General features: G+C 44.2%; 1 protein-coding gene across 5 annotated transcripts in view; it reads right to left on the minus strand.

Annotated features, from left to right (window-relative positions):
- Window positions 1-136: 136 nt before the first annotated feature.
- asxl1 (ASXL transcriptional regulator 1) overlaps window positions 137-26,419 on the minus strand; it is a 26,609-nt gene continuing 326 nt past the window's right edge. Inside the window, exons 1-13 of one of the 5 annotated variants that reach the window (XM_080445764.1) lie at window positions 26,342-26,419; window positions 22,042-22,125; window positions 21,100-21,219; window positions 18,661-18,883; window positions 16,984-17,138; window positions 14,559-14,643; window positions 12,364-12,483; window positions 8,087-8,253; window positions 7,196-7,292; window positions 5,514-5,619; window positions 4,001-5,105; window positions 678-3,298; window positions 137-307 (exon numbers count right to left, since the gene is read on the minus strand). The exon at window positions 26,342-26,419 is cut by the window's right edge and continues 326 nt beyond it. In XM_080445764.1, the coding sequence (XP_080301890.1) occupies window positions 283-307; window positions 678-3,298; window positions 4,001-5,105; window positions 5,514-5,619; window positions 7,196-7,292; window positions 8,087-8,253; window positions 12,364-12,483; window positions 14,559-14,643; window positions 16,984-17,138; window positions 18,661-18,883; window positions 21,100-21,219; window positions 22,042-22,125; window positions 26,342-26,398 (4,965 nt within the window). In that variant the 5' untranslated portion in view covers window positions 26,399-26,419 and the 3' untranslated portion in view covers window positions 137-282. Of the gene's footprint in view, window positions 3,299-4,000; window positions 5,106-5,513; window positions 5,620-7,195; window positions 7,293-8,086; window positions 8,254-12,363; window positions 12,484-14,558; window positions 14,680-16,983; window positions 17,139-18,660; window positions 18,884-21,099; window positions 21,220-22,041; window positions 22,126-26,341 lie in introns of those variants that run through there. The other 4 variants (XM_080445763.1, XM_080445762.1, XM_080445765.1 and 1 more) reach the window with 4 other exon arrangements.

A 26,419-nucleotide genomic window follows, 5' to 3' on the forward strand; every position in this document is an offset into this window, starting at 1 on the left:
AAATGTCATTCCTGGAAAAAGAAAAGTAGTGCTCAGTCATGACTTTATTTTGTTCAGAATACTGTGCTTAACTTCAGAGTACAGACTTATCTTTAGGAGGCAAATGAAATGAGCAAAAAATACACAACCAAAAGGAAACAATGTCATTTACTTACTTTTAATGATTAAAAAAATATTTCTTTGCGCAAAGAGACAAGACCAACAAGTCCCTCCGTGCCGAGCAGGAGAGGAACCAAAAACAATAATGTCCACCATTTTCACACTCAGATGATGACAGGTGGGTCAAGATAAGATGAGGTAAATGTTTCTGAGGAGAGAAAACAAAACAAAGGCACAATTTACAATCAACCATGCCCCAAATTCACAATAATAATAATCATAATAATACAATAACATTAACATAACACCAGAACGTCTTTTTAAAAATAGGCAACAACAAAAAGAACAAAAACAGACCAATTGTATAATACAAGGCAACATTGTGCCCGTCATGTGTCTCATGTCTGCTCTACCCTAATAGAGGGTTCTGTACACCTCAGAGCACCGTGTCCCAATTCATATTCTCCCCAAGTTCCACTGGCTAATACTTTACATGTCGAAAAATTCTACAGGAGGCGGTGTGGTGTGACCTACAATGGTTTGAACATAACTATCTGACCACCAGACAAGACACGCACAGTTTGGATGGGCCGATGCAGTCGTCGTGGCAGAAGGCGCCGCAGCCCTGGCACATGATCATGGCCTTGAGGCGGCACGAGCACTTGAGTGCCACCTCCTCGGCGGCGCTGTCTGCGAAGGCCTGGATGCTGAGCGCGGTCTGCCCGGAGCCCAGCCGCGGTCGCAGTTGCAGGACACCGTCGGCCAGGCTGCGGGAGAAGCCGCTGCCGTCCATCATCGATACATTGGCCGTGTAGCTGAGGCCGGGCCCGGCCCCGCCCACACCCTGCTTGGGGAGCTTCCCGTACAGGAAGGGAAGGGAGGAGGCGACAGAGGAGGAGGAGGGGGAGGAGGAGGACGGCGAGGCAGAGGAATACGGGGCTTTGCTGTGCTCCTTCTTGGCCATCCTGGTTAAAGTCATCTCCATGTTGAGCAAACCCTCCATTGCCCCGCCACTCAGGTAACCGTCCAGGGAACTGCTGGGCTCCTTTTTCAGAACGCCCAGTGGGGTGATGGGGGAAGATTTGGCAAGAGCTTGGCACGAAGGCCGTGAGTTGACCTCACTCTTCACACTGGGTGCCGGGGAAAGCTGTTGGTGGGGGTGTGGCTGCTGTGACTGTTGCGGGCGCCAGTTGATCTTAATAGTGGGCACCAGTTCTGAGGGGGAGGCGTCTGCGTGGAGCAGCGAGGGGCCATTACTGGTCCGGGCAGAGGGCTGGGGCTTGTCTGGAGTGGCTCCCCGCGAGGGCAAAGAACCGGGGGACTCTTTGATAACAGCAGACTCGACAGCCATAGAGTTCTGGGAGATGTGCTCTAATACACGTCTGGAGGGGGGCAGGGAAGTGATGACCGGTACAGCTCCTGGGGGCACAGTGCCGCTAGGCTGCTGGGACAGGTACTGCTGCATGGCAGTGGCATCCATCAGACAAGACGGACGCTGGCTCTGGGAAGAGAATTCTAGGCCCGGGGATTCGATTGATGTCTCGTGGGGGGGCCTGAGACAGGGGCCGGGGTTTCTCGTTGCTGGAGGTCTGGGCGGAGGCCCCCCCGGCAGCCGATTGATCTCAAGCCTGTTGGCGGAGTGGGACTGAGGCAGGACCTTCTCTAGAGACAGACTGCCCTGCAGTAGCTGGGTGACCAGAGGATTGTTGGCCTCCACACTGGATACATGCCTGGATGAGCTACTTGACCTCTTGGGGCCAGCAGAAGCAGTAGTAGGAGGGATAGGCGAGGCCTTCAGGCCCCCTCTACAGTCTTCCTCAGGAGTACCTCGACTGGACGCTCTCGACTCATCTCCTGACTCAGTTTTGACCAAAACATTACTGTGGCCCCTGAGGCCTTGGGAGTGGCCCGAGGGGAGAGGCTGTGGTTCCTGGGGGAGGGGATGGGTGCGGCTGGGCTGAGGGTGGGTGATGCCGTTGGGGAAGCGGGGTAGCTGGATGACCGTTTGATTGGGGCGACCCGACACGTGACTTTGGATGACAGGCTGCTGGTTCTGAGGAGGGGGGCTGCGGATGACCGGCGGGCCGTTCCTTTGACTGGCCAGGTGATGGCTCCAGTCATCGTCAGGGTGCTGCTGGTCGCCCTCCTGGCTCTCATTTTCGCAGTCGGAGGCTGTCTCAGTGGAGTCACTGTGGCCCCCGGCCTCGTCCTCCTCTCTGGAGGACGATGTGTGTGGGACAGGAGGAGTGTTGGCCTGTTGTCTCTCTCGGCTAGGAGGCAGGGGGGCCTCCTGGGGTCCAACGTGGTGAGAACCGTGCTGGATCACACCGGAGCCCTTGCCTTGTTCTCGCTCCCATGGCTGAGAGGACGTGGCCAGGGTCTGGATAACATCCACGCCCTTGGCCCCAAACCTGGGGAGAGAGTCTGGGATGGAGGTGGGAGTCAGCTGTGCACTTTCAGAGGGCTGAGCGACCCTCACCGGGGTGGCATCTGTTGATCCCAGCCCCTGGCTTTTCCCCGGGTGGAGGACAGAAACTGAACCTGATAGAGCATCAGAATGCAGGGCCGTGGAGGCGGTGACCTCGTCCGCCAGCCCATTGGTGGTACTCTGGACCTCCTCGCCTGCTGGTGCTGCCACTCCGTCCTCTGCAGCCATCGGCTCCCCTGCAGTCTCCTCCCGAGGTGGGGTTGGTGTAGGGGTGGGGGTCTGGGGTGGCTCTGAAGACAGCGAGGTGGAGGTGGTGGACAAGGATGGTGAGGGTGAGGGCTGGGGTGTAGGGGGCTGGGCTGATGGTCTCTCGGCCAACTCTACATTGGAAAGCTGTAGTTGTGCTCCTGGCGGATGAGAGTCTGCAGGCGACCCCTGTTCCTCCACCCCACCACTTCCCCTTCTTCCACCTCCTCCTCCTCCGGGCTCGACAGGTCCTGGGTGCTCTCGCGCTCGTCGTCCACTGCTGCGATCCGATAGCCCAGTAGCAGGCCGCAGCCCACCCCCCCCCGGCCCCGCCCCGTTGCCAGTGGCTGCAACAGCAGCAGCGGCCTCCCGGCGCTGCTGGGCACGGGCTTTGATGTCCGCCAATGTGCGCGCCCCCGTGCCCGACCGCCGCGACCCCTCGCCGGGAGGCATGATCCGGGGGCAGATCTGGTAGGTGGGTGGGCCTTTGTGGGCCCCGGGCGGTTTGATTCTGGAGAGTTGAATCTGGAGAAAAGTGGATGAGAAAATGACATGGGTCAAAGGTTTGTCTAAACACATAAGCTAGACTAAACATGGAACGCTAAAGGTCCTTACACACCGGGGCGATTTTATTAATGCGAACATTTTTTTTTTTTAAAACCTCATAAAGTCAATGCAAGCTTCCACACCAGTTTCGCGGAGCGAAAGAAACGTCTTTTAATTATTCGGAATGAGTCCGAATTTTGCGTATATTCGCATATTCGCCGGTGTGTAACCGCCTTTAGTGTGCATGGATTCTGAGGCAAATACTACCGAGCATAAAGAAACACGCTCGGGGGGTGGATGAAACCCGAGACTGATTTTGTAGCTTGTTTTCCGGTTCAGATTTAAAAACTACAACAGGGACAAAACAAGGAAAGCTGCATGAGAATTGTGATGTTAGCAACGCAGCTGCACCTAATCATAATAATGGGTATGAAAGATTTAGGTGCGTCAATACAGTCTCGCATATTTGCACACATAAATGTAACACACCCAGTCTTGCTTAGTAGCCTGCCATGTTTTTACACTGCTATAGTTTTTAACCTGAATTGGAAAACTACATAATCAGCCTAGGGTTTCATGCCCCTTTAACTGAAGCTGGATAAATAGCAGTTCCTCTAAATGACTCCCTTTTACTGCTCCCTGGTGCACAGCTACATATAAAAACACCAGTGAGACACGTACCCTGATTGGCGGGACCTTGGGCTCCTCGGTTGTCTGCAGCGGCTTCTCCGAGCCGACACCGCCAATTGTGGTACGAAAGGACTGACGGTCGTCGAGTCGAGGTCGCTTCTCGGGAAAGCTGGTGAAGGCCTGGGGCTCGTCTGGCCTCCTCTTCTGCTCGCTGGGCTGGGTGGCGAGGACGGGGGTGGGAGCCGGGCTGGCCGAGGGGCTGCTCTCGCGACTGCTGGTGGCCGTGCCCCCTGTGACCGAAGTGACCACGGAGGCCGTGTCGTCCAGGGGGTCGGCGGCGGCGGCAGTGCTTGAGGATCCGGAGGAGGAAGAAGAGGAGGAAGAGTCGAGGCCTGCTGTGAAGGCACCCTGTCTGTCTGAGGGCGAAGAGGGGGAGGAGGCCGGAGAGGAAGCAGAGGAGGAAGAGGGGGAAGAGGAGGAAGGAGAGGAGGTGGAGGCCAGGGCGGGCACTGGCTCGTCGGGGAGCAAGCGAGCAGTGACTTCGGGTTCCTCGTTGGCGCTGACGGATGCTGGGCTTGGACTGGGACTGGGACTGGGACTGGGACTGGGACTGGGACTTGGGCTGGGACTGGGACTGGGGCTGAGTATGGGACTGGGGCTGAGTATGGGACTGGGTATGGGGCTGGGTATGGGGCTGGGTATGGGTGTGGGTGTGGGTGTTGGCATGGGCGTTGGGGTGGGCTCGGCAGCGGGCTCTGGAGCCGGGGAGGGCTCTGGTTCCAACGACGCACACTCGGCAGGGAGCTCCAGAGCGCACTCTGCCAGCAGTACCACCTCCCCCTGGACCACAGCGCTGTCGGACATGGGGGAGCCCAGCGAGACGGTTGAAGTGTCCAGCGAAGCACCGGCCTCTGCCACCTCCGGGGACTGGAGGGCCGGGGATGCTGCCTTGCAGAGCGTCTGTCGTGCCCTGCGCCTCAGGTCAGCCCGCGTACGCCTCCTCATCCTGCCGTCCCGCCTCCGGCGACCCACACTGCGCCTCTTCGGGGCGCCAGCCGTCACCGCTGCCACATCGCTGTCCAGCATGGTGGCGGTAGCCACTTCCGCAGCTTCGCTCATGGTCAACTTCAGCGATTCCTCACGTGTCAGGCCAGACCTGAAGGCAGACAAAGCAGTGAACACTCAGTACTGACAGGTGTGGGAATTTTTCCTTGATCCTTTTAAGTGAGAAATTGGATGCACATTTTTAGTCACATTAACCATAGCATCCCCATTTACGGTCATTAATATAGGCAAGAATTCTCACAAATGGTGAAAATAGCAAATCTACAAGCTCACAATGGGTCTTGACTCATGATATATCTGCCATTTCCCCCAATTTCCAGGTGACACGACAAAGTATAAAATAGGGCACACGTGATTAATTTGGAAGTTTAGAGAAAACTAGACCATATTCAGAAATATTAACATTACGTAAGTCCATAAATGACACGTTAAATAAATAATATTTTTACAATAAGTTGTACTGGCTGCAAACCCCCCAATGAAGAGGACGCTTTCTTACTTTTGACCGTGGTACTCTTCAAAGAACTTCTCTTTCCAAGCCTCCACCTTCTTCTCTTTCTCCATCTCCTGCCGGAAACGCACCTGCATCTCATGGGTGAACTCCCCTAATTATGACAGAGAAGTCAATGTCAGACACCAACAAGTAGCAAAGCACTCAAAATATATTAACATTCACCACCACGCATACAAAAATGCTAATTTATGTTTAACAATGCAAATATAGGGACATGCAGAGTCTGTCTTAATGCAGACTGGCACCGGTGTCAAGGCCAAAAGGAAAGTTCTTGCCGAGTTCTTGTGCCTAGCTACCATCGTACCGTCTCTTTTAACCCATTAAAACCAGGAAAGCATCTACGTAACCACTTTTACCATTATTCTACACTTTGGCTATTCAAAAATAGCAGATATACGAGATCAAAGTGTGTCACTTCGTGCCACGCTATGAGCTTGTAGATCTGCTATTTTTTTTAAATCTTGATCATTTTTGCAAATCTTTGAATATAGGCCTATCGATTTGTTAAAGCGAACATTTTTAACTAACATCTTTGCTTCTGGGGGTCCTTGGAACAAAATATTTTGAGATGGGGGATCCTTGACATGAAAGAATTTGAGAACCACTGATAAAGCAACACACGTTTTTCGGGAAACCTTTTTAGAATTGGTCACAGGTCTTCATGGGTTAAAAGGAGCATGAAACCATAGGTACTGATTTTGTATTTATTTTCCTGTACAGGGTAAAAACTTGACAGGCTAGTAAGCAGACAGCTTCAGCTAATAAATATTAATAAGGTGTGTTAGATGATGTGCCCAGGGCTATGGGTGTGCCAAGGTGGAAGCTTAGCCAGTAGTCAATAAATATTGTCCATGCTTGGACCACTCCTACGGAGTTTGAGAGTGAGTGTGTGTGTGTACGTTCGCGTCAGTGTGTGTGTCACAATGTGTGTGTGCATGCGCGCAGTATTCTCGTCGCACTCTATCTTATCAAATGAAATGTAGCAAATGCGCACGTGAGGCAATTCAACTGAATTCAAAAACGTTTGATATTGTGCATATATAATATACTGCGTCATATATGCAGACCTGCCAACTGTAGGATTTTCGTGGGAGTGCCATTATGCTCGCTTAGCGAGCGTGCAGCAATTTTTTTTTGTGGGGGGGGGGATTTCACACCAGAAATGTAGTACATTGCATGTCTTACACTAATGGAGGCAAAACGTTATAATATCTTGTGTTCAAAATGTAATAAAATGCCATTTGGTCAGGGGAAAAAGTAGTATTGCCAGGCAATACTTGCTTAAAAAGTAGTGTTGCCATGGCAATACTATAGATAAATATTTAATCAAATATACTACTGCACTTGCTTAGACTGAGTTAACATATTGAGTTAACATATAGTCTCTATCAACATTTCGTTTTTGGTACATAGCTTTCCATGGTCAAGTATTTACATAAACTTGTGTCTTTGTTAAAACATTGTTAATCGAGTAGCCTAGTTCGCGTGTGCGAGTTCTGTAGTTTTAAAACTGAACCAGAAAAAAACAAAAAAAACCTGCCTAGGGTTTCATTCCCCCGTCATCTTCTTATGTACTTGTGTGTTTGTACACTAACCCAGACTGTGCACCAGTGTCATGTAGGTTAATGCTAACATTAAAGAGATCATGATCGAGGCCCTTGGCTCACCTTCGGCGAGCCTCTCCTTCCAGCTCTGGGAGGCGTGGGTGAAGAACTCATTATTGAGGGCTGAACTACTGAGACGGGCCATGCCATCAGGACCAACCTGCAGAGAGAGAAAAGATCCCAGTGGTCAACACACTCCTTTTTAAAGACCTTTTTTTTTATGTGGCATACCTCCGTTTACAAATTGCTGTATTTCCTTCAATTATACATACACTTCTTAGTTTTTAATTGTTTACTTTATGTTTTTTGAGACTGGCTTGGTCCATGTAAACGTATGTTTTATCATGCCAATAAAGCTCCTTTGAATTGAACTGAACTAATATATGAACAGCAGACTGGCACACAATTCTCCTTTTAATGATTCTCTTTATAGACTCACGTCAGCTCAATCAACTCTTGGTTTTTCACGAAGACACCAACACAGTCAAATCCTCAGTGTTAATTTATCCATTTGTAACCGAGTGCACAAATGTACAATGCGTTTACATGATCTGTACTCTCAGATTTAAATTGAAGGGGGTGTAAGTGATATTTTGTTAAAGTATTATAAAGATTTCAGGGCGGGATACCAATTTTATAGATATAACTCATACAGGAAAGGATACAGTTAAACAAGAATAGTAAATGGTGAAAACAAACTGAGCAGACAAAAATTGGAGCTGGAACACTAAAATGTATTAAATTGGTATCCCGACCTGAAATCGCCTGAGAGATGGGGAGCCCCCTGCTACTGAACAAACACTCTACAGCAATGATTACAATAAAAAAAATTGCTTTGAACCAAAAGAAAAAAGATTTGAACAAAAACATATCACTTAAAAAATAACATGTAGTGGCCTTTACTGTGCACAAACTGTTCGCCGAGACAAGCATCCCGCTGTCAAGTGGACGCACCTGGCGGTCGACCTCAGGGAGGAGCTGCAGCAGCTGCTGTTGACAATGTGCAGGGAAGGCAGAGAACCGGTGTACATTGATGAGGGCTCTGATGTTGGTGTTGACCAGGATGGAGCCGGGTGTTTCAAAGTCTACCTCCACCCCTCCTCGGCTCCTCTTCATGGGTCCTGCAGAGACATCAACCAACCCCCTACAAGTTAGGTCACTCCTGCTGATGCAGTAGCAGGCTCGAAGGTTATTATGGCCAAAGGTTAAGTGTAGTGTGTAGTATGGTTACAAATTAATTAAAGTATTAAGCCAGCAGAGTGGACAATCTTGCTACTTAACGACTTAAGTCTCATTTTCAATAAAAAAAAAAGAGAAAAATCTTGATATTTTCATACATAGTTTTTTCTAAAATACCCAAATCTACAAGCTCACAAGGCGCCACATTGTGAGCTTGTAGATGTGCCATTTTCCAAAGACTTTCAAAAAGATTCACCTATCATGATATACCAAAAATAGAGATTCCAGTTGAAAGTTGTTAAAGTATCCATGATACAGAATATTAAGGCACTGCCTATGAAACTGTGAAGATAATTGCTCAAGGCTTAGGGAATAAAATTGCAAAGGAATTCAAGTATTGCAAAATAAAATGGCATTCAAAATCATTACATGATTTCACATTTTCAAACAGAGAATATAGATGCGAGTGAAAAAATGCAAAGTTGCATTTCAATGTTAACACTACTCTATTAAAAATGCATGTGATCCAGCACAGAGCAATCACTATTTGAATATTAACTAGCCCCAAAACCCAGAAACTGAAGAACTTCAACTCAAACTTGCCATGGAGGGGCAACCAGGGCACATACCACAAGGAGCGGAAGGCCCTGATCAGTCAGTCCCCGGTTCGATTCCTGGCCAGCCAGCATGTTTGCTGAATGTTATTCTCTTACTCTGCATTTCCTGTCTCTCTCCACTATCACTTATCAAATAAAGGCTTTAAAATGCCCTCAACAAATAACTTATACAGGGAATAATAAATCAACAGAATTAATTTTTGAGTTTTTCTAAAATCATTAATCGAGAGTCATGAGTGACAGCCTGTTCTGTGTTCAAAGTGTGGCAACCCCCAATCCATTGGTGTGTAATTAAAAGAAGCAGATCAACAGAAAACCCAACAAAAGGATGATTTTGGATGATTTGTTAGCTGGAAAGCTGAAATGTCACATGCACAAAAACAAAAAACCATCAGGCATGCAACTTGAGAAAACATGATTGTCCCGCAGCTGGGAAAAGAGTAGTTTAGCCAATTACCTGTTCTGAACATCATTTTTTTTTTTTCAAACACTGAATGTAGGCCCTACTGTCTGAATGCAGTTCTTTGGTGTGCTATGAAAGATGTAGAAGTCAGCACATTGGAAAGGGACACAAATGCTTCTAGCGATAATACAGGCTCCTGATGCCCCAAATAAATATGATAATACTGAATAATTCCAGATTAATAATTGAGAAAAAAGGACAAATTTAAAGTTTTTCCAAAAGTTACTGTAAATTGGTCCTTGTAGGGTGTGTGACAGCTGATTTAAGCAGCCACAACTCACACCTGGCCTGAGGCAAATTAAGTAGACTGAGCTAGGAGAGACTACACACCTGTTGTGCATCAAGCTAATTCATGCAAAGAGGATAAATCAGCCATTCCCAGACCCACACACACTCTCCAGAGATGGAGAAAGAGCCGTTGTCCTGACAGGTTACTTGAACATTTTATTTCCATGTGGGTTTTTCTACATTTGAGAACTACTTAAATTGATTATAAAAAATAATCGATGCGATGCAAGAGTACACACTAGCCAACACCAACTCGGGACTCCTGAACCAGCCCCTCATTTAATGTAATCATTGATTAATAATCAATCCCTATTTTGGGCATGTTATAGACGAATCCACAGACGCGCTGCCTGTAGGCGGCCATTGCTGCGGTGTCGCGTCCGCGGAGCGTTGACACCGCAGCGATGGCTGCGCGCAGGGCAGCGCTCCGTGGATTCGTGTATAGGCAGAAAAAAAAAGAAGTCAAATAGTAAAAGTGGTTAAAATAGCTCATCTACAAGCTCACAAAGCACAACACTTGTAGATCTAACTATATATAAATAACTAAACGATATATATAAACACATATACATATACACACACAAAATTTAAAAATATATATCGTCGCTGTCCGGCGGGAACCAGCTATCACCATTTTCAGCTCTTTTTTCATAAATAAACGCTATTGAACACCCTTTACGTCTGTGTAAAAAAATAATTGAACCAATGAAAAGTATCAAAAAGCGCCTCCGACAAAACCTCCCAACTCCATTGGATCCTCAAACTGTCCGTCAAACCACGCAACTCCACCCCCCTCTCCTCCTGCTGCTCTGCTGTGCCGTTCTGTTCCACAGCACAACGCAGTGAGCGAACACAGACAGAACAGATCTGCTGTGGAGATAAACAAACTGTAACGTGTAACGACGCAGGGTTTTCCCCGTAGTCTGTTTAAACTATGCAGTGTATCTGTTTATCAAACTTAGTACCGACGCTAAAGTTATAAAAACAAGTAATTCTATTTCTAAAATATATTAAGTGTTTAATGAGGAGAGCAATGTGACAAGAAAGGAGTTCATAGCTTTTCTCTCGCTTGTTCTACTGAAACTCCCATCTCTGTGAAACCCTGTTTGCAGAAGTTATTGTAATATTTAAAGTCCTGTTTATTACTGTAGGCCTATATAATAAGTGTCATGAAGCATCAGATCCATCGTCAGCTTAGCCCCAGCCCTCCATTTGAAACCCCTCCCTTCGCTGCGATTGGAGCGATTGTCTGGCGTCAGCTGTTCGGACAAAACTCCTAACTCCACTTGAGCTGGATTTGGGTAAAGTGGCGATAATATAATGATACATGCAAGTATCTGACAATACATAAAGTCACTATACCAACTTTGATGAGGCAGTACTGCTTTGTTTTAAAAATATAAGGTTTTCTTCATTTCCTGAAAAACTTTTGGAGTTAGCTGATTGCGGCCGGACAGCAGATATAAAAAAACAGTAATACTGTTCTCGATTATTCGATTCATCAAAAAGGAATTGATAGAATAATCACCAAGAAAATAATCGATAGTTGCAGCCCTATCATAAATCAGCCACCCAACAGTCCTTTAGTTAGTCGCTGCATTACAATAAAGAGCCTTTCCTTAACCATGAATGGGAGAGTGAGTGATTTAATGTCAGACTGTTTTACACGTTCAGAATGAGGAGTTGATAAATTGCTTGGCATTTGTCTTTGATATTGGTGGGTGTTTCCAGGTTGTAGTTTCTTTTTCGGTTGGCACAGTGGAGAAGACGGGAGGGGTTGGGGGCATGCAAGTTACAACATAACGCTTGTGCCAGATTCAAATCTAGGAGTTCTTTCAGTCATACAATCTTCTACATTATCCAGGAAGCAGCAGTGTTCATCCCAAAGAAACTGTGTGAATATAGCTACAGGTTCTGTTCAGCATCACCACTTTTTCAAAAAGGGTGATTACCTGACAACACAGTCAAATCCAAAAGCAATTGGACCAGTTACAAATTGATACTTTAACATTGAGAATTTCATTGTGTATATATTTTCCTGCTACTGATTTGCACCATTATTATTAATTTACCATATCCAGTTATAATTACTTTTATGGGGATTATTTAATCAACTGCACAAAAGTAGTAACAACCGCCAAATGCTAATCTGGATTCACTAGCTACTACATCCAAATACATACCACCACCTTTGCAACTGATCAAGAACCAATCTCGTTCCTTTTCTCTTTATCAATTATTCATTTCCACACAGGAACATTAAATACATCACGACTTCGCTCATATCCAGATTAAAGCCAGACCTCTAATGTATTTCATGGCGCATGTCATGTTGATGCCCCATGACATTCAATGTCATATTATAACATGTCGTAGCATGGCACAGTAATCTAGTGGTGTTGCAGCTTGGAGTAAGGTTAACCAATTAAGCCCGATATACTTTGTCATGCGGGAAATAACGAAAATAGCCAATGTACAAGCTCACAAGCTTAGAGATCTGCTATTTTGGCTATTTCTGGGGGAGGCGGGAGAAAAGGAAAAAGTGTAAATTTTTCCTCCTATAATGCCATACCCAAATAGGGACACCAGGGTTAATGTGGTTAAGAGGTTAATCTGAGCTTTGGGGACAGGGTTGATTGGGTACAGGGTTGCTGGTTCAATGCCGGAGGCAATAAGCCCTGTACCTGATTGGAGGCTGTGCATACTCCTGAAGTGCTGGGGGCGCTTCCAGCCCAGTTCTGGGCGAGCGCGTAGTGTGGGGCCTGGACCCCCCCTAGAGCCTTCCCTGCGTCTCCCTTTTGTTCCTGAATGGGAGAGGTGGCAGTGGGGAGCCGGTGAGACACTCAGGTCACTGTGTGTGTGTGAGAATGAATTGGACGGACTGGGTTGGGTTTGTGAAACCCGCCACAGAGGGAGCAGCAGAGACTGCGCAACAAGGGGAGGCTGGGAGCGCACAACAACATACTGACACACACCAGCAAAGACAAAACACAACAGAGGTAGAAGGTTCTCTAGCCGACAAGACTTCAGTAAGAGTTAGTTTTTTTTGTGTGTTTTATATCTGTAGATGATTTAGAATGTGGGACTTGGGACAAGAAGGAGAGTGGATACAATATTCCAGAGTGAAAAAATAATAATGTAGGAATGACCAGTTAGCAGGGATTTAGGAGAAACTACGCACATACACAACAGGCACGCTGGGACAGATTTGACTGGCAGACTGTTCACCAGCCACCAATCAAAACTTGCTCATGAATGTAGAGTTCAGAACATGTATTAGATTATGAATCACCCAGGGAAAATTTTATCAGCATCAGTTTGCGTCCTCTAAACTCTAGAGGACTTTAGAGTCTAAAGCAATATTTAGCCAATAGGCAAAATGTTGAAAGAAACAGGATTATGGGTCATTTCTACATTAAGTAGTAGAAGAGGCAGTGACCTTAGCAACTACCAGCCTCTCTTACTTTCGCATGCGTTGCTCAAGCTTCTAAAACCTGATCTGGCTATGATGTGGCGAGCAAATGAAAGACTAGATGAAAGAGGGAAAAATACACACTGTTGAGTATTCTTGAAATATTTAACGCAGCATACAAACAGCCGTGTTTCGCCTGTAATCCTTCAGTGTTTGCAGGGGTGCAATAGGCCCAGCCTTTTAAGCAAATGAACCCTAGCGTCCCTATTCTGGACATTTGATAATAGCTGAAAATAACCCATCTACAAACTCACAACTCGCTTGTACATCTGCAAATCAGCGAAGCGATTTGGTGTTTAGGGAAAAACGAGAGGACCAAGAATAGACCCCTGGGGGACCCAGTATAAAGAGTTTTAAAGTCTTTAAAGGCCACGTGATGTCATATCAATACATTTAAATGACATGATAAAGGAAAGCTAAATCAATAAATCACAGTACATACAAGATGTTCAAAACAATAGCTAGCTACTTATAAACTTAACAGTTCAATAATAACTCCTCATCAAGACCCTTTGGTTGCAACCCATTTCTCCAAAAGCCACCTTCTGCAGGAAAAGGCTACCTGTATTCCCTCCTGTTCCGAGTGGGTGCACACTCACAGCTGCCATGTCCTGGATGCAGAAATGAATTTCTTTTTATCATGGAATGTAATCTATACAATTCTTGCATGCAAAATAAACAGATGGTAGACAAAACAGCCAAGTAGAATCGGCCCCAACAAGTTTGTCTTTAATGTTGCCTGTTCTTTTATATGCAAAACGAGAGGGCGTTTGGAAAACTCATCCAGGCATTTTGGATAAATACAATGCAGACAGAGTGCAACCCAAGGGTTATTTAACTGTCTATCGTTTTGATCACATCATCTTATTATACTTACTTTTTGTGATTTATTTTCCTTTATCAATTTAATGTACTGAGATTACGTCATGTAGCCTTTAAAAGGCAGGACTTATTTTACAACTGCAAATACTGACGAAAGGCTTATGGCCATTGCGCTAAATATTTCAAGAACACTCAGTGCAGGGTTTTTCCCTTCATCTAGTTAAGTTATAGTACCGTGTACCCATACTGGCTTAATTGGACCAAAGTTGCACACTTTTTTATTTTCTCCTAGTTGTGAGCAAATGAAAGACAATGGCTAATGGTAGTCAGCAAAAACATTTGGTAAAAAACTTTTAAAAGGACAAAATAGTTGAGAGTATTTGTTTGTCTGCTAGTAAAAACATGGCCGTGCTTTGGAGGTGGAGCGAGAGGAGGAGAATAGAGCGAGCTGGGAACGGGAATGACTAGAAGAGGCTTGAGAGAAAAACAAATACGGCTGGGGAGACAGAGAGAGACGTCAAGGAGAGAAAAGATGCAAAGAGGGAAGAAGCCAGGGCTAAACAGAAAGCTGAGACTGGTTCTTACCTGACGGGACATGCTCTCCGTTGACTTTGAGTGGCGTTAGGACGACACGTGGCATCATCACCGCCTTCTTCCGCTGTCTCCCCGACTGTAGTAACACAATGATTCAGTACATCAGAAAGGCCTGTAAACTCGTGAGGGGTGGAAAAAGAGCAGGGTATGATTATCTATCCTGGCAAATAATGTATAGTAGCCTATCAGAGTCTAGCTTGATTTACACTCTGTCGTACGACGGTTTCCAGTGCAGGGGGCCGTAAATTTAAAAACTAATTTGAATTTATTTTTTCACTCTTATTTAGTCACATAGCACACTGGTACTCAAGTGGTGTCCAGGGACAGGGACTCAAGTGGTGTCCAGGGACAGGGACCCTGTGGACCATGAGGGGGTTCCAGAGGGTGCCCAGCTAAATTAGGAACGGTTTCTATTTTCCGCTATTTTATAAAGAATTTGACCATTCTTGACAAATGTTGACAAATCTTGTCTTATGGGGATCCCCGGCACAATATCTATTCAAATGGGGCCAGTTGCCAAATACATATCAATTTGGGGGAACTTGACATGTCATGCATGAGAACTGGCATTATAGGAGGAAAAATTTACACTTTTTCCTTTTCTCCCGCCTCCCCCAGAAATAGCCAAAATAGCAGATCTCTAAGCTTGTGAGCTTGTACATTGGCTATTTTCGTTATTTCCCGCTAGACACACACTTCTGGGAAGGCAGCAAGCTCAAATTTCGGTAGAGACACTTAAATTATCTGCCTCATGACTTTTGAGACTAGCAGCATTTTGGGTCCGGACTGGTAGAACAGTCATTATAGTCATGAGTGATTGTCATAGTGATTGTGTTTTTGTCCATACATGTCTGTCTGGCAGTGTAACAAAAGGGCATGAAAGCCCTTATTGCTACAGATCATTTCTTTTGTACTTTGCATACCCAGCTTTTTCCATTACTTCAAGCCAGGCCGAGCTCTCTTTGCACATCAGCCCTGACTCTAGCCATATTATACATAAACAGTGTCATCCTTCTCAAGCTACCCCTTTCTGAAATGGATGGGCAGATTGTCCCTCGCTCTTACTCAATATAAATAGAATGACAGGCTCTGTGCATAACTGTACTACACTAAACTTCCGGATGATTTCTTTTCATAGGCTGGCAGGGGAAGAATTGAGCTCACACGGCATATGATTGGCTGAGATAGGGGGAAGGGAGCTTGTTTTTGGTTGATGCGATAGCCTATTCTATCCACCACGACTTGCCTACTCGGATGGCACGCTCGTCGATGCGTGAGGCCTAGTAGCTCGGTCGGATGTGCCTCACCCCTCTTACCAAAATGAGCTCTCTTCTTCCCTTGCGCCTAGGAAAGAAAATATCATGCAGCAGGCATAACAGCTTCTTGCTGTACACTGCTATCACACCAGGCAGTCTCACACCAGAAACACATCATGCCATCTTTGGGACCAGACCCTAGGATTACAGTTATGAACAGAGGCAATATGCCAGGGCAGCAGAGTTTAAAACACTACTTGCTCTGGGGCGCCGCTGGCTTAGCAGTTAAGGCGCATACCACATATAGGCTCTAATGCCCGACAGCGAGTCGCAGGTTCGATTCCCGAGCCTGACGACCTTTGCTGCGTGTCACTCCCCGTCTCTCTCTCTCCCTGTCTCGCTCTACTGTGTACTATCAATAAAGGCAGAAAAGCAGAAAACATTTCTGGAGAAAGAAAGAAAAAAAAAAACACTGCTTGCTCACCAAACTGTATGACGACAATAAAATGTTGCCCATTAACACATTCCATGCCAGAGTTTAATATCATAATGTACTCACCAGTGCCAGCGTTTTATTGTTGTTTTTTTGTTTTTTTCATGTCGCCACAGACCTCGCTAAATAAGTTAAAAGTGCGCGTTCATTTGGTTCTAAACACACAGCGGATCTGTGAGAAACGGCCAGCGAAAACAGTTTCCAAATCCGAGCCGCCATCTTGAAGATACAGCGGATCAACGCTAAACAGTGATCAGCGAGGAGAAAAACAACAACCGAGAAATCGAGTTTTAAACAGGATCCCAGACAGGAAGCGGATACGATCGAAAAAAACGGAATCCGAATAATTCTGTTTCCGACCGGAAACCGGAAACGGAAATGGATAAAAAAAAAATCGGAAAGTGCACCTGGGGAAATTTCAATGGGAATTGGCGGTTCGCGTAGATCTACGCGATTGGCAAGCTGCGGCTTTAAATAGGTTCGCGTAGATCTACGCGATTGGCATTCAATGTGTTAAAAATGATGAGAATCTGACTGAAACCATAAAACCTGTTTCCCATATGCTAGGAGAAAGATATCTTGGTTGTATATACTATATTTTAAATATAATGTGATTGTGTGCAAGACCAGCAAGGTTAGCCTCTTCAAGTGTTCAGATGCTTTGTACCTGTCTGGAACGGCTGAGCCTAGTCTGGGCATGCTGGGTCTGCGTGTCACTGCGTCCCTGCTGTCCTGCTGCCCTGCTGAGGCGGGTCTGAGGCTGGCTCGGAGGCGGTGGCTCTGCGGAGCATGAGGCGCTGGAGGAGCTCTCATCCACGGAGGCTAAAACACATGGTGACACAGGAAAATACAAGTGAATTCATTCATTCTGAGGATCTGACCGTCTCGTCTTAACCACTCTATTCTTAGTCAAAACGGACCCGAGTTACTTACAACTGTGGTTGGACTGCTTTTTTTCTCCATCTACACCAAATGTCTTCACCAAAAATAGCAGATCTACAAGCTCACACCGCATCACGTTGTGAGCTTGTAGATATGTTATTTCTGGGAAATAATAGGCCTGCTGAGGTTCAAGTGGTTAAGACCCAACCCATTTACGGGACTATAACACACCAAAAAACACATTAAATTCAGTTCTGAAAAACTGAAAATGTTAAATTTACCTCAGAGAGTGTACAAATTAAACCAAATTCATTTGTAAACTCTCTGAAGAACAAATGAGGACTTTACTATGGTCATTCTGGTCAATGGAAAGTCAAAGAAAATTCGGATGTGCTCTGATGAGGATGACATTTCTAACATTATTGATCAGAATAACAAAAACAAGCTGATGATTTAGACCTATACCATGACCATACATCGACAAGGCTTAGTTAGAGCTTATAATCATGCCAAAGATGTCAATTATATCATTATCATTCCATGCACATTTGATGTTCCCCAGAGCACGGCCATTTAGTTGTAACACACATTTCAGCATGTAAGACATACAGCACTGCACACATACACACAATTAAAAATGAATGCACATAAACATCTCTGATCTAGGTCACAGCTGCCAGTGGCAGGTACATCTGTAACCATGGCAACTAACAACTGTATCCAGGATCACAGAAAATGAGCAGAGTGGTATTATCATTTTCGTCAGGCCCAAGAGACCTCCATTTATCCTCTTCAAGCCGTTCTCCCTCCTCTCAGGGTTGTTCTCATAACACTGGCCTAATACTGTGAACACCATCAATCCTCCTCTGTACAGGAACATGTCTTCCTGGACTAAATCTAAATAAAAGATATTTAAATCTTTGGCTGATCAACAGCTTTGATAGTTTAACAATAAAAAATGTGATAATTTACTGCAATCACCCATATTTTAACCTGTTTTGGGCATGTCATTAAAGACGAAAATAGGCAATTCACACATTGTCACACATTGTGAGGCTGTTGACTGGCTGTTTTTGCCATTGATCATAAGATGAAGTATATAGGGCAGGGGTCTTCAACGTTTTTCAGGCCAAGGACCCCTTAGCTAAGAGAAAGATGAAGCAGGGACCCCCACTGTATAAAATTGTGTTGCAGATTAAACTTTTTCATAGATTTCATAGATAGTTGGATTCACGCCAATGTGCATTTTAGACAGTTAACCTTTTTAACCCCTCAATATTTAGTCAACTTGACCGTTGGCTCTGTATTTGGTCTGCTCTTTTTCTCTCTACACCAACTCTCTGAAAATAGCCGATCTACAAGCTCACAACGCCTCGCAGCACGAGGCGTTGTGAGAATATGGACGGTGACTTCGATTCTCTGATGAAACATTTTCTTTTGTGAAAATCGAAATGAGGCTTACCGTCGTTCTCTCCGCTGGCTGCAGCCGTGGTCTCGGTGGAGTCACAGCTCTCCTGCTCTGTGCCATCGGCTGGGGTGGCTGGCGCTGAGGCCGGGCCTGCTGCACTGGTGGAGGAGGTGGTGTTGGCAGAGGAGGAGGTGGCTGTAGGAGTTGCGCCGGCACCGGCCCCGTCTGTTGGCGCCTCGGACTCGGTCGGGCTCTTGGTCCACTGCAGGCTATTCTTCTGCAACAGGACATGAGACAGACAGAGGCGATGTAGAAGCCGACAACAGAAGGTACACACTTTCTGGGTGTTTCAATTGGCTGCTTTCTTTGAGACAACATTTGGTGTAAAAAGTATTCTTTTGCGTTAAAAGAACACTTTGCTCTAGCTTCAAAACGTTCTTCTTCCACGCCTGTCTCTCGCTCAGGGAAAGGTACACGAGTATATAGCTGCAGACCATCCTTGAGGGAAATTGAACAGCCAAAAGTTGGTCGGGTTACGTCCTTAACGTTCAATCTGCAGCCAACAGCCATATTAATTTGAAACTCTGATTAGTCTACACTAGGATTTTTTCGTTTTAAAACATTTAACTTTTGCACCTATCATCCACACTAATCTCTGCATTTTTACCCCTAAAAGGCACATTTGAAAACGCTGCTGAACTCGTTTTGTTTTGAAAACCCCAGCGCTGCACCTCTAACACAGACGGGTATGAATGGAGACCTTTCGAAAATGATGACGCAGACACCCACATTCCCCAGTGGTTAATTCAACATGGATAACGAATTACGAGCATTAGTGACCTTGTTGTCTACGCTAGCAGCTGTTGTGCAGTTCAATTCTGCATTCAATAATGGCACTACTGCCTACATGCGCAGTCTCGTAATTTGGTGTTTTGGGGGTATTTTGTCACATTTATAAATACATATTTTGATTTTGATCTAATGTTGGGTTGTGTTCAAACAGCAGTACTGAGATCCATGTGCATGTTCACCAAGACACGATTACTTCAGTACACCGGGGGCCGGGGGGCAATATTTATCAGTTATTCAATAATCAATGATTATATTCAATAAACTCTGCTGTAAGTGAAGACGGCGTGCAGGATTTTTCCTCTTCTTATGCGCTGGCTGTTCGCTCCTACGTACCTGTTCTAAGTAGGTGTGCAAAAGGCTGTTACTACATTCAACTTTAAAAAGGTAGGAAGTGATTTACTTTGGTTAAAATAAGTGTTAATTAGCTCTATATTCTGATAGTAGCTAGCTACTCATTGCAATGGAGTGTTTGTCCAGTACCGGGAGTCTCTCTAGCTCTTTATTAAACAGGAAATGCGTTTCCAGGTCGGGATACCAAATTTATCCAATCAGGATAGAGAACTCAGTCAGGATACAGTTTTTAACCCATTTAGACCTGGGACCCCATTACGTAACTATACCTTTCAACCGGGGAACCCATTTTGGGGTTCTTGTTGCTATCTACAGTATATAAAAACATTTTTTTTTTGTAATTTTTTAATAAATATTTGAAGTTTTCCAGAAAACTTAGGTCAGGATTTAGAAGACGTTTTTAAAATCGGCAACAGGTCTAAATGGGTTAAACAAGTGAAATTGGAAGTGATGACACAGAAATGAGCAGACAAAATTGGAACTGGAACACTTTATAAATATGAAGCTGATAAATGGGTACGCTCTCCTAATTGGCTGAAATTGTATAACCTACCTGAAAACGTAATTTTTGTTTATTAAAGAGCTGGAGAGACAGGGAGACCCCTGTGACTAAACAAACACTATAGTAATGATTAGCATCAGAAGAACATAGTGCTTTAACTGCTCCATTCACTTCCTGGTTAAAGTATTTGGGAAATATTCTGTATCTCGCCAAAGTATTTTTGGCGAAACATGCTATTTTCAAAGGCGTAGAACAAGCGAACGAGAGGTCGCAATGACAGCCCGTTTTAGAAAACCCCTGCCAGTGAATGTGTTAAAAAAGAAATTAAAGAACACAGAAAAGCAGCATTTCTGTTTAAAAAATTCCATCTCTGATTGTTTGGTTAATGTATAATTACCGTCATCCAAATAATGTATTCCTAAATCATCTACAAGTCACCTTGTAGTGCGATTCAGAAGTCCTGTAACACAACCCTCCCCTTGCTTTTTCCCCTCCATATCGGATCAAAACTGATTGCAATTACTCAGCTATCAGCACAGCATGCACGCACTCACACAAAAAACTTTTTCAATAAAGCAGTACACCACAAAGAAACTATCAAACAACCCAAATTAAGTAGAACTTCAAAGTGTCTCCCGTGTTTCTATAAAAGTCTCTCTGTTTCTGTGTTGAGTGTTGGATAGTGGCGGTGTTAAGCCTTATTTGTTGCACACTGAAAATAGCAGATCTAAACAAGTTTGCATTTGAAGCATTGTGCTTGTACACAGTATATGAATCAGGCATTATACCTTGAGAGTGAAGAGGCTCATGCGTCCAGGCAGCTTGAAGAAGATGCTGTTCTTAACTCTGTCCCCCCGAACCTGAGAGTGGAGCATGGTGACCAGACAGGCCAGCGGAGCTGTGCCACTGGATGACACACACACACACACACACACACACACACACACACACACACACAGTATATTTAAAGCTTAGTGTATTGGACACAAGATCATAGCACATTTGAGGCAAAAGATCATGTCAAAAGTTATCAAATATTAAAATTAAAATGTCAAATTAAATATATTAACTGAACATACAGTATGACAGAGTGAATATGTCATGAAGAGAAACAGGTATAGAAAGAGGCAGTCTTTCTGTAATCTACTGTATGTGACTAAAAATATTATGACTTTCAACCTTACCTCCTGTTTCGACAAGATGCACCAGTCAATCAGATCAGGTTGAAACACATGCAGAAAATGGAAGAAAAAAGTCAATGAAATCACAGTGAGGCAGTCTTCCTTTGTGCTGTCGGCTAGGAACATTTACAGAATGGTTTCAACAAAGGCTCATCTGAAATCCTCACATTATGAGAAAGATGACACCGACAGCCAATAATAAAATGGACACTTGTACCATCTTCCCAGCCTTTTTTGGCATTGACATTTTAGGGGACATTCTATTGCTGTTCCATATTCATTTCCACCATATCCAGTTACTTAATCAAGTTATCCTGCACTTAAACACACATCTGAAAAAATTGTAATGGTATACTTTTCATGCAGAGACTATGGCTTGTAGTTGTGTGTGGTGTTAATCACCGAAAATAAAACGATCGACAAGCTCACAACACGTGTGATACGTTGTGAGCTTGTAGATTATTTTCAGTGCGCAACACTGCCGCACAACTACGTACAAAACAGGCTTCAAAATAATTTACTAGGGTGTGTGTGTGTGTGTGTATCGAACCTCATTTCCTTGAGCCCCTTTGTCTGGATGACGTGTAGTATTTGTTTGGGAGTCATTGGAGCATCGGAAAAGTTCTCCAAAACCTGTAAAGGGTGTGAAACTGTTTTAACAACACAGCACTGATGCACACTTTCAACACACGATTCAAACATCCGTAGCGGAAGACACAACAGTTCATCTGGACCGCTTGTTGATCAAGACTGGCTCAAAGGTTAGGTGTTTGTCTACTGAAGCAAAGGGCTGGAGTTATGTCAAAACACTGGCAGAAGAATATCATAAGGCACAAATTTTTATAGTGTCGTTGAACTACCCCTTTAATAGTATTTACCAAGTCTATCAAAATAATTCAAGGGAAAAGTACTCATTTGTATGCATCAGTAATTTGTCCTAAGGGGGTTATTAAAAGTATGCATGTTAGCTAGGTTTGAACATGAACACATCTATACTTGTTAAGCTCATCTTGAAACCAGACAGGCATTTGTTGACATCTACTATGAATAGATTCCTTGAAGACGCTGGAAGCAATCCATGGATTGGCCCAGTGCCACCTCCGGTCACAGGTTAGACCTGTTTGGAAAGCTTTTACCTGTCTCAAGACTAGTCTACCACATTATGTCACGTTATGTATGTCAAATTAAATTGGCTTATATAACTCCAATTGTCTGACCTGCTATTCTGCTATTCGATGAACGTGTTGACATGCTCCTTATCACTTTAAGTATTCAGAGTGTGGCCAACTGGTGGATGATCACGGTAAAGGAAGTGGTATTGCTCTTTCGATCTAGGCCTGGCATGCAAAGTATACTACAGGACTGAGTGGATATGGGCAAAATTGTGTATGGAGAGAAAGACCTTGAACAATGCAGCTACTCAGAACCAAATCCCAGATGGAGAGTGACCTTCCTAACGCAGGTGAATGTCACACTATCTCTGGCGCTGTCCAAAAGTAGGTTCTCTGTGTGTGTGTGTGTGTGTGTGTGTGTGTGTGTGTGTGTGTGTGTGTGTGTGTGTGTGTGTGTGTGTGTGTGTGTGTTATGAGAGTGAGAGACAGGCCACCCAAACCAAAGCATGCAGGATGCAATGTAATTGTAGTGTAATACCAGCATTTCAGCTTCTAAAACATTTTGGAGTAAATCTCCCCCTCCCGTTAAATGTTAATTTTGTCACCTTGCAGAACACAGACAGTAATTACATAGCAAGTACAGTACTTAGTCCAGATGAAATATATGGCTAGAATATGTGATTATGTTTCTGATATTGATGGTGGTCTCTTTTCCTCTGTAGTGGCCCGCTGTCATTTGCAAACATGGAAGGAAACGACACCATGGATTGGGAAACGGTGTTGTTTCAGCCCGGCAGAATGGGATACACATGCAGGAAATGGGCCAGAAAGAACAGGGACACAAGAAGACATGGCACTGGGCCACAGTGCTCTCCTTGTACTATGTTCTCATTTAAGGCCCATGTTTAAAACATAACAAAACAACAGAAATCTAAAGGATACCAAAGATCTGTTCAATCTGTGGAGCAGATTTACATTTCCACCATTTATGGAGCATACACAGTAGAATCCTCACTGTTAATTTAAGTCACTCAAATAGAACCAAATGGACCCTTAGGGTCAGGAATAATCCTAGACACTTGTAACTGAGTGTACAAATGGAAACAAATGGACCCATACATTTGTACACTCTGAGTTATAAGATATTACTGTGTAGTGTTGCCTATATACACCCCTATCTCCATACTAATAACCAGCCTATTCATATGCTTTGATCCTAAACTATTACCAGAGGGGAAATCTAACAATCCAGCCCAATGTATGTATTTTTTTCTTTTCCCAAGGGGTCAAAGATGAATGTTGGCCTATTTTTGGGACAAGAAACAGAGTTAAATTTCTAGGAGGTAAAGAACATACTGATTCACAAATCAGCAACAGCACAGATGAAAACAAAAGCCACATACCATTTCAAATAGATCAGACAGAAGCTCTGGTAAAACATTTAGCCCTGAGTCAACTAGCAAGATCCTACCAATGAACAATGTTGTTTATGATTGTTTATGCCAAATGTTTTCACAAGCTTTAAAGTGATCAACGTGCACTCACTGCAACATCTGGCCTGGCCTACAATACACCACAGTAATTCCAAGGCAAAGAAGGTTTAAATTCTGCACACCTTGTATAGACAGCCGTACAAAAGACTGCACATACATTTGTCTGCTTTCCACGTGTCAACAATGGTTTTGCACATCACTTGCTAAATTATTCCATTGTGACGAGGCAATCGCCTTCTCTATTTTTGCTAAAGAATCAAAAGAACCATGCCTGGCTGTCACAAAAGTGTAAGAATAGAATGTTTATTTTAGTCATCTCTGATGCAAGACAAGATTTTCATGATGCCATACCACATCCAAATGAAACACTAAAATGGACATTTGGTCCTTATTGAATTCTCCTGATGATACAATTATGTACTAACATTTTAGTCTAAACCTAGACCCTGAAGTGACCACATTGAGGTTTCTCAGTAGTGCTGCGTGTTTAGAATTGTGTTGGACTCTTATAAAGTCCCACATTCTCACCACAAGACTTTGCAGTGACATATGGGCCTGGTTTATAAATACATAGGGCTGTGCATTCCCAGCTAAGTTGAAAGCAGTGCAGCAGCAGGGCTTTGTGGCGTTGCAATGCATGGATGCTGTCTGGCACTGATGTTCAGGGGGAAAATAGGGGGGTTTGGTATATGAAGCCAGCCACACCCTAAACTGTAACCCTGTGCTTTTTATTTTATTCTCACTCCCATATTTAGCAAATGGAGGTGTGGGCGTCCTCACTGCTTCTTGCAAGCTAAATACGTTTAAAAACATCACCAACAGTGAGTGAATGGGGACTGAATTTGAATGGACAGTGATGGTACTATTATATACATAGCTACCATGGGGGAAAAAACAACTCCGAATTGGGTAAAGGTAAACAAGACTAGAAGAAACTGAAATCAAGACAATGACAGTTAATACACAAAGGCTTTTGATGCAATTCTCTTACTTAACTAGGCTATTTAGAAATCCCAAAGGAGCAGGGCTAGCCTCAAAAGCATACTGAATTACTGGTGACAATGTTCAAGCTGAGAATTTAAACACATTTTAAAACCATGGTTTGCCTAGCCTTTCAACTTCCCTTCCATTGCAAACATCAAGGCCATAACTGAAATTATAGTTTAATTTTTTTCTATCCTCATGACTGTTCATAAGTGCTATCATCTTGAGTATTATGGAAACATGGCTTTCTTCCCCCCTAGTTGTACTTAGCCTTACAGCCCTTCAGTGAGATTAGCAATCAAAATATTGTCCTAACTGTTAACTGGATATCATTACATTGTTATTTATTCTTTGTAAGCCCAGTCTTAAACAGGGTATTGGGTTCGTATTTGGAAGGGGGAAGGGTTGCTAGGGACTTTAATTACTTATTGTACTTACTACGTTTGGCTCATTCATAGCAACCCAATGTTATTTTCTGACCAGTTAAGCTAGCAATAGCCCAGCCTTGCTAACTGTTATACAATAATGCGTGCATTATGTTGCATTACATCTGGTTCTGTTTATTTATTTTACCCAAGGAGCTCACTTTGGTTCAGACTACATTTTTGAACGTGAGGGGCTTTTGTTCAGTTCATGTGTACCAATGCTAGTTTAGGTTAGCTTAGCTTTCTAGCAAACAAAGGGGTCAAAACAGAGATCTGTGAGCTTTGATGTTAGCCGTTAGCAGCTAGCATGTCAACACTACAGTTAGCGGTTAGCAGCAACACTGATGTAATGATATAACAATACTACACTGGAAATGTGAAATGGTTTGTCTTTTAGCCAAGTTTGATTTATTACAAAGTGTTCACACATGCTAACGGTGTTGAGTTTTATTTGGTCTGCTGTCGCTTTTGCCAGAAAGAGCAGATCTCCAAGCTGAAAACGCGTCGCACAGCGACGCGTTTTCAGCTTGGAGATCTGCTCCTTTTTTTTTTACTGTAGCGACAGCCGCGATCGGTTCGTCGCGCGACCATTTCGCCCCGACGAACGAAGCCAAAACGACACATATTCAACTAAACAAAGTGTCGACGTGAGGTTCATCGACACTCCTGTCTCTCAACAAAACGTTATTTATTTGATATTTCTGTCACGCAGTGGGCGTAGAAGGGAAGTCTTTACATTAAACCAATACAGAAGGCTATTTTTTTTTAAATGTCACATAAGCGCACGTTCACAAAACAAAAGTTATTGGTTTTTGTAATAATTATTTTTATTTACCATGCGAGCTGCCTCGGCCCACGTGCGCTCCTTCTTTCTCTTCTGTTTGTCCTTCATTTCCTCCGGTGGTCGTGTGTG

This window comes from Gymnoscopelus braueri (assembly GCF_963280865.1).
Source record: "Gymnoscopelus braueri genome assembly, chromosome: 12".
Lineage (NCBI taxonomy): Eukaryota > Metazoa > Chordata > Actinopteri > Myctophiformes > Myctophidae > Gymnoscopelus > Gymnoscopelus braueri.